The 8,101-nt window shown below is 39.7% G+C and overlaps 1 protein-coding gene across 1 annotated transcript in view; it reads left to right on the forward strand.

The window, feature by feature from the left end:
* eys (eyes shut homolog) overlaps window positions 1-8,101 on the forward strand; it is a 136,655-nt gene that overhangs the window by 124,309 nt on the left and 4,245 nt on the right. Inside the window, exons 44-49 of the mRNA XM_076076668.1 lie at window positions 2,668-2,850; window positions 3,861-4,027; window positions 4,539-4,683; window positions 6,449-6,623; window positions 6,882-7,054; window positions 7,162-7,323. Of these exons, the coding sequence (XP_075932783.1) occupies window positions 2,668-2,850; window positions 3,861-4,027; window positions 4,539-4,683; window positions 6,449-6,623; window positions 6,882-7,054; window positions 7,162-7,323 (1,005 nt within the window). The remainder of the gene's footprint in view (window positions 1-2,667; window positions 2,851-3,860; window positions 4,028-4,538; window positions 4,684-6,448; window positions 6,624-6,881; window positions 7,055-7,161; window positions 7,324-8,101) is intronic.

Raw genomic sequence — 8,101 nt, forward strand, 5'->3', positions numbered from 1 at the left:
TCTGCAGCCACATCCCAAACAGAGTAATCTAACCTTCCAGTGTCAAACTAAGTATACGGCTGACATTTGAATTTAATCCTGATAACATCAGATACGATCAGAGTCAAAACTGATCACTCCTAAGGTCCCCTGGGCTTTATTGCATGCTACTTGGTGCACTTTTCCTCATGTGGTAGCCTTATCTAAATACTGTCAGTGATAGCATGGTAGTTGTCTTTTATTTGAGAAAGTTCTAAAGTTGTTTGTCCAGCAGTAAACATGAAAGAGAAACATTTTTCTCTAAATACAAGATGTTTAGTTCAGTTCCCATGTGCACTTTAGTAGATAAGGTTGGTCTCTGAACTAGCGGGAAAGGGACGACTAGGAAGTGCTATTGATGCTGAAATGCCTCAAGACTCGAGCTCATGAAACATTAATGGATATTTAAAATGAATTCACTCAGAAGTAGTAATGGTTTACCTTTGTATAAAAAGTGCCGATACCTCCTATAGATTCATGTTTCTGATTGATAGAAAATACACCACACGTGAAATATACAGTATTACTAGTACAGTACTACCACATCTTGTTTCTACAATTTTGAAAATATTTCAAGTCAAGGGAGGATGCGTAAAGTGACAGGTGTGAGTGGACAAAGCAACAGAAAATGTTGCAAGAAAAATAAAATAATACTAATACAGTCTTAAAATAAACAAAAACAACAGCTAACTGTAAATATACAGTAATGTAATACAATCTTTTTTTTATTACGTCGTATTGTGATACATTTCATACAATCCATTTTCAATGTTTTTTAACATCTGTGCTTAAACACTGAGCAGTATTATTCAGCATCAGTATTCAGTGAAGTACTGATATCGTAAAAATTCTGTTAACTTTGCATTTTGTCGAGCCTGAAAAGACAATGATTCTGTATACAGTATCTCTACCTCAGTAGAGCTGTTTTCAGCTGCTCAGTGGCAGCTAGGATGCACATCGTGTACCTGCATTTCTTTCAGAATGCATATCACAATCTGCCGCTGAATGTCATATCTGTTCCTCTCCTGCAGCTCCTGTTTGTTTGCTCCACATTACACAAATACCAAGCGAAGTGGAAATACTATGTGATGTTATTTGACAGAGTATGTCGTTATCGTCCATAGATGGATGCATTTCACGGGAGCTTTCCATAAGTCTCTTTGTTAATAATATGTTCTGCAGCTATACTAGTTAATTTCACCAGCACTGCACTTTATTTCGAAGCGTTATACAATGATGAGTTTTCTAATAGAAACCATAAAGAGGAACACACAACTGTATACCAATACACCTCCTGATTTGTGTTGATTGTATTCACACATTATAGATAATGCTAGTGGCTGTCTGTGTGATGGTTGAATGAGTATGATGTTCTTGTCTGCCTGTCCCGTACACAATCACAGGGTAACAAACACTTAAAATATAATGGAACTTAAATAGCAACATTACAAACGATGCCTTCAAGTTTCGACTTAGGGAAACACTTCTGTGAACAACATGACCCTCACAAATGTAGAAACCGGTGTTGTCTCGGTACGGTTCCTGATATTATGTGCACCTCTTGTACATAAGTAATACGACACAGATACTAATAGGCACTCAAATGAAGTTTAGAAATAAATCCGTTGGAATTCTGAAATCAAATTGTATTTAATGTAAAGCAATATATCACATTTGTAACAACATCATTTGTATTCATTCCTGGTCATCTAAAATTAGCAGATGTCAGTATAGATCACTTCAGACACTTATTTCATTTGTACAATATGCTCAAGGGTAATTCGTCCATGAACAGAGTGAATACACTCAAGGTCATCTCATTTTGCATTAATTGCCGACATGTTTGCTTGATGTCTGAGCTCAGTTGCTATTACAAGGCATAAAGTTGATCATGTGTACGGTCAACTCAAACTCACACCGTAGATGTAGCCGCTTACAGTTCATTCAGTGAAACAATAGGCAAATACAGCGCTACCATACTAGGGATGATAACAGAAGCATTTCTGGCTTTATTAATAATTTAGCAGCCAAACAGAGCTGAGGGGGAGCTTTGAACCCCTCTTAGCCATCGCCTGGGGCTTCAGAAGAATATGCAAGGTGTTGAAGAAGAGCAGTTTTTTTTGTTGTTGTTGTTGTTTGAATGCTCACTGGTGTGTAAACAAAAAAACACGGCAGCATGTAATTCTGAACGAGCACGGGGACATTTACATTGAGTCCCCAGTGTAAAATCAAGGAGATGGGTGTGCTGAGATGGAATACAAGAGAGCATGATTGAATAAGTAAACTTGACATTGTAATTGAATATCACTGGGATTATTGTGCCACCCTTGTGAACATTGGGTATGAAGCAATGCGTGCTCGCCAGAACACTTCCTAAACAGCTACTAATGAAAATAGAAAAGGACTGAAGAGGTGATGGTGTTTGAAAACAGGTCATCATCTAATAGCATTCAGAAAGGAAAATATTTCACTAACCCCTGATATGTAATGTGTAGCAATAGTGCCATCTTTTGGCAACCTGTGAGGGAGATAATGAATCCAACCTGTTCAATTCAAACCGCACAGACACAGAACCCAACATACACCGGTTAACGCGATTTTAACACAGATATGAAATAAACGTGTTTGTGAATGTCTTTGTTTTTGCAGCCATCAATATAACTCGTGCCAGATTCAGTGGAAGTGACGAGTTTGGTTACACTTCCTTCGTGGCTTACTCCCCCATCCCGAGCCTCAGTTTCTTCTATGAGTTCAAGCTGAAGTTCACCCTTGCCATTAATTCATCTGCTGTGAAAGACAACCTGATGCTGTTCGCTGGGCATAAAGGACAAGGTGAGCTCAATCTAGACATCCGCACAGCTGTTTAACATCATTCTGGCGGGCAAATGAAAAGAGGAAAACTGCTTTGAGTTGTCTGCTTCAATGGATTTGAGTTGTCAAACTTCATTAAGGATTTTAAAAGAAGTGTTTTGAGAGATTTCACCCGCTGTGTATGGTAATGTGCTTACCTAATAGATATCCAATCTCCTCTGAGATCCTCTAATCAAGAGGATTCCCTCAGGATTTTCTTTCCTGGCAGATTTTGAGGCATTAATAATGAGTCTTCCTGCACTCCAGTAATTAATTGATATCCAGCTAAACTGTTATTGTTCTTGAGTTTCAAAGAGCATGTTGGCATTGCTAGAATAAAAAGGAACATGTGAACCGAGCATCTCAAAAGTATCAGTCTTAATTGCATTAAACAGGCTTTGATGTGTTGGTGCAATGGGATGCTGTCAGCAGCCATCACTTTAAATTAGGATCTCCCTTCTGTGTGGTAGCAGGTGTTATTGTCAACAGCATATTTCATAAAACGATGAAGAATTATAATAAACTTGAGGATCTTCTGGACTTATTTTCTCCTAAGAGTTAAATTCATCGAGGTGGAGGCAAACAAAACAGAAATATGAATAATGAAACGCTTGTCAGCAGAGAGAGCAGCACTATTTAACATGGTGCAAATGCAAAGGCACAATATCAGAATAGATGAAACACACACAATTTGCATGACCATCGGTTAAATGAAGTGGATCTTCTATTATTGGATGGCAGTGATCAAGTTACATGGAATTCAATTATGGAACCCATCAGCTATATGTTTGACGTCAGAGAAGCCTCTGGGGGCAAGGGGCCGTATTGTTGGGGATCCGGTGTAGCCAGCAGATGTCCGGGCCAAGACTTCCTTTTCCATCTGCTGCTAATTGTTTACAGTCATAGATGTTATAGATGAAGTGTTAACGAGGACATGTGTGAGTGTATATATATGTCTACTGCGGTCTTGACAAACTATGTGTCTTTTCCAGGCAACGCTGGCGATGACTTCCTCGTTTTGGGACTACGAAATGGCAGAGTTGTGCATAAATTCAACCTTGGATCAGGTGTAGCAACCATAGTCAGTGATCGACTTAACCGCCAGATCAACGTTCACACCGTCACATTTGGAAGGTCCAAGAAAAGAGGATGGCTGAAGGTGATTTGGTGTTTTGAAAAGTGTCATCTTTTGGGTTGTTGGACCACCACAAGCCTCTAGACCAGCTTCAATGCTTCAAAGACCATTCTCTTAAAATAGTGTCTCCCAACCTGGGGGTCAGGACCATTCAAGGAGGTCCCGAGGTAAAGCTTAGCAGATCACCAGAGAATCGAAGAGATAAGAAAGAAATATTTATTTCCGTTAGCAACATTTAGTGGGAGAATGGTTGTATGCTATTTATTTCTGATTTGTATCTGTATCTAGCCATTTTCTGTGGCAAAGAAATCTGCAACAAGAGTGAGATTCTATCGAGTCAGAAAGGCCTGTCTGTTCAAAAGCATGGGAGTATGGTAGCTACGGTGGCAAATATGCCAATTGGTGCCTGAATAACTCAGCGATCAATCCAAAGTCAGATTTTTGGCAGATTTTTTAAATGTATTGTACTCCTATGCTGCCGCCTACAGCTAGTAAGCCTCGAGCTGGAGTACTGACATTGTACTGTTTTTCTCAGGTTGACGGACAACGGAACAGAACAGGATCCACTCCAGGACCCCTGTTGGGCCTCAATGTTTTCAACCAGCTCTTTGTTGGTGGATATAATGAGTACACCCCTGAACTGCTGCCACTTGGATCCAGGTTCCGTCACGGCTTTCTGGGTAAGGCTGCCACGACTGTATTACAACCCAACACTGTTGTCTGGAGTTATAGCACTGGGACTTGGAGTTTCTCCCAGGATCTCTGTCTCTTTGTGAGCAGAGGGGAAGGTGCGTAATGAAAAAGGCAGTGACAGGCTCGGACAGCTGTATTACGCCAGAACAGAGCTTTGAGGTTGATTGTATCTGCACCCTTTAATCACTTCACACCCCCTGTACGCTTTTGCATTGTGTGCAAATCCAATCCGGCTGATGATAAGTCAGTTGAACAAGGGTGCCATACAAATCATCTTCGTTAATATCAACATCATTCTCTCAGGTGACCCAATGTACGAATGTATTCTGGAGAGCATTCATTGTGCCCGCTAATGTGCGGAACTGTGGAGCAAAATTGCCATAAACGTAATGAAGACAACAGCTATGAATATCATCATAACCATATAGAGCTCTAGTCTCTCCACTACAGCGATGAAGCTTGTTATTACAAAATGTCACGGCGGATCCATTTGAGGTGAGCAAGAGCTGTTAATATTTAAGGACTGGAGCCATTTTGTGTGTTTGCTTATTCATCATCGCATTATTCATTTTTCTGCTTGCCAAATAAACTTTCCAAAATCAAATCAGCTTTGGTAAAGCACCCGTTTGCCCATGCTGTATAAGATTGTCATACTCCCCTTTGCTGGTATAAGCACTACCTGAGTCATGCGACACTGGTGGTACCGCGACCTTTTTGCTCGGGATGTAATGAGAACTCATGAGCGTCTAATCAGATCTGTGTGACCTTCCTCAAGCGCTAATCATGATGGCTGGCAGTGAACAAACTGATAATGCACTTCACTCCCAGTTATCAACAGATCCACACTCCCCCTGTGGAAAGGTGGCAGAGGAGGTACTGTGGCTTCTGGGTAAAAAATGGGCAAGTTTATGTTTGTCAAACTTGTCTTTTTAAACTGATTTCATCAGACTTGCTGAAATGTTTGAGGTTGATTTACCTTTTGAACCCCAGTCATGATAGGAAATTAGTAGAAAATATGATTCTGGAACAGAAAATCTCTTTTCTGACAGGTATTAATGCTACCTCTGGTTTCTTGGTTCTGTTACAAGAGTGGGTGAATGCAGCTAAAACAAAAAATAAATAGCTTTTATAATCTTCCTCAAGAATCTGCTTCGCTTTTCGACGGTTTATTTTTTTGCAGCACAGCAACCATCACTTGAGTCTGCCAAGAAGACAGCATCACACCATGAATATTCATGAATGAGCATGACATTTCCCCTGCATCCTGTTTATGCCAATGACTAATGCAGCAGAGAGACAGGAGTGTGCATGTGACTACATGGCTTGTGCTCAGGCCTTGTATTTATAGAGGGCCCTGTGCTCTGCAGGTACAGGCCAAAGCAAATATTGTCTTGATAAAATTGCGTTATGGAAGCAAAAAGCAAATATGATGAGGCAGATGCATGATGAGTGGGGGGGACATCTTGGATGTGAACTGTCGAGACTGCAGAGATTATATTCCATCAAATTCATAGTTGACATCTAACAAAGACATGCATATTTCAGTATGTTTACTTGATAGGAAACCCTGTGGTTTCTCAGAATACAACAACCATCAAAGAATTTAATTTCGACCACATTAATCACATTTTAGTGTGCGCACCATTTATTTTCATACACGGAAAGACTGCCCTGTTTCTTCCGACAATCCCCTATCAGAGTAATTAAAGATATCCCTCTGACATACAGTCGGTTTGTTTGTTCATTTCAAAGGGTGCATTTTTGACGTGCAGTTTCGTACAAGAAGAGACAGAAAGTTCCAAGTGCTGGGACAGCCTTCGGGACATCCTGCGTTCGGGCGCAGCGTGGGTCAGTGTGGAGTCGACCCGTGTGTTCATGTCCACTGCAGAAACGGAGGGACATGTGTGAACTCCGGCTCATCTGTCTAGTAAGTGAAAATAAACAATATTTCGATTCATTTTCTGATTATTTAGAATGATTCCACTCGTGAATAACATAATGTAGTCTTTTCTAGTTGAGTTGAATGCCCCCAGCAGCTTTATGTCATGTGTATACTGTGTATAGCCATATGTATTGTGATAGACATCAGTGCCCTATAGAAAACCAGTTACACAGTGCAAGTATAGCAAAAGGGATTGACAGTGTTTACAAGCTTTTCACAGTGCCTGACTGTGTGCGTCTGCAGTTGCCAGTGCCCATTTGGATGGAAGGGAGCACTCTGTTCTGAGACGGTGTCTGTGTGTGATGCCGAGCACAGCCCCCCTCCTCTGTGCGCCCATGGCTCCACCTGCATCCCTCTCCCGAATGGATATACCTGCCAGTGCCCCCTGGGGACTGCAGGACTCTACTGCGAAAAAGGTTGCATCATTGAATCATAACTGGATAATAATAATGTTTCTTTTCCTTCATTTCATAAGACAAGACCGTCACTATTCAATTACTGCTCTATTGTTTTGCCTGTTCAGCTGTGGCCATCAGTGATCCGTTCTTCAGCAGTAACCAGTCTTCGTGGATGTCATTCCCACCTGTGAGTACTAGACACAGGACTGTTGTGCAGCTGCAGTTCCAGCCTTTATCACCTGATGGCATCCTTGTCTACACTGCACAACATCTCGGTGCCAAAGCTGGTGAGGACATTCAATTCCAGCTTATTTTAATGAACGAAATATTACTGTTTACTGTGCAGAATGTCAGTGTGTTGATATGTAAGATCACTATTTTCTCTGATCCTTGTTTTGTTATCAACATATCATACTGTATGCTTATTTGACTTTTTTCAACATGGTCTACTATTACTTTTTCTGAACTTTTTCAACATACTATTCTATGTTCTTAACATATACTGTAATTATTTTTTGCTTTTTTCAACAAACTGTAGGATAACTTTACTTTTACTTTTTTGTGAATATTTCCAACGTTCTATGAATTTCTTTGACATAATGTGACTTTATCACTACTTTTTTACATACTGTACTAGGATTTTTTCGGACTTTTTTGAAAATGTAGTCTGACTTATTTATAACTTTTTTCGTCATACTATACTATGACCTTTTTTTCGACATACATCACTGATGTTTTTCCACTTTTTTGACATAATATACTAACTTTTTGACTTTTTATGACTATATTTGCCATGCTATATTATGACTTTTTTTTATTTTTATTGAGATACTATACTGTGACTTTTTTGTATGTTTTTTATGATTTTTGTCAACATACTATACTATGACTTTCTATGACTTTTTAATTACTTTTTTTTTTCGACACAGTACTATGACTTTTATGACTTTTTTCAACACACTTGTGGTTTTTTTCAATGTCGATGATCGTTGGCTTGAAGTTGATTCTACCTTAATATATAAAAGCTGGCTTAACACTTATTTGCTATCTGACTCGTGGTGAGAT

The sequence above is a fragment of the Anarhichas minor genome, unplaced genomic scaffold (assembly GCF_050575085.1).
Source record: "Anarhichas minor isolate MPS153535 unplaced genomic scaffold, ASM5057508v1 ptg000058l, whole genome shotgun sequence".
NCBI classification, from domain to species: domain Eukaryota; kingdom Metazoa; phylum Chordata; class Actinopteri; order Perciformes; family Anarhichadidae; genus Anarhichas; species Anarhichas minor.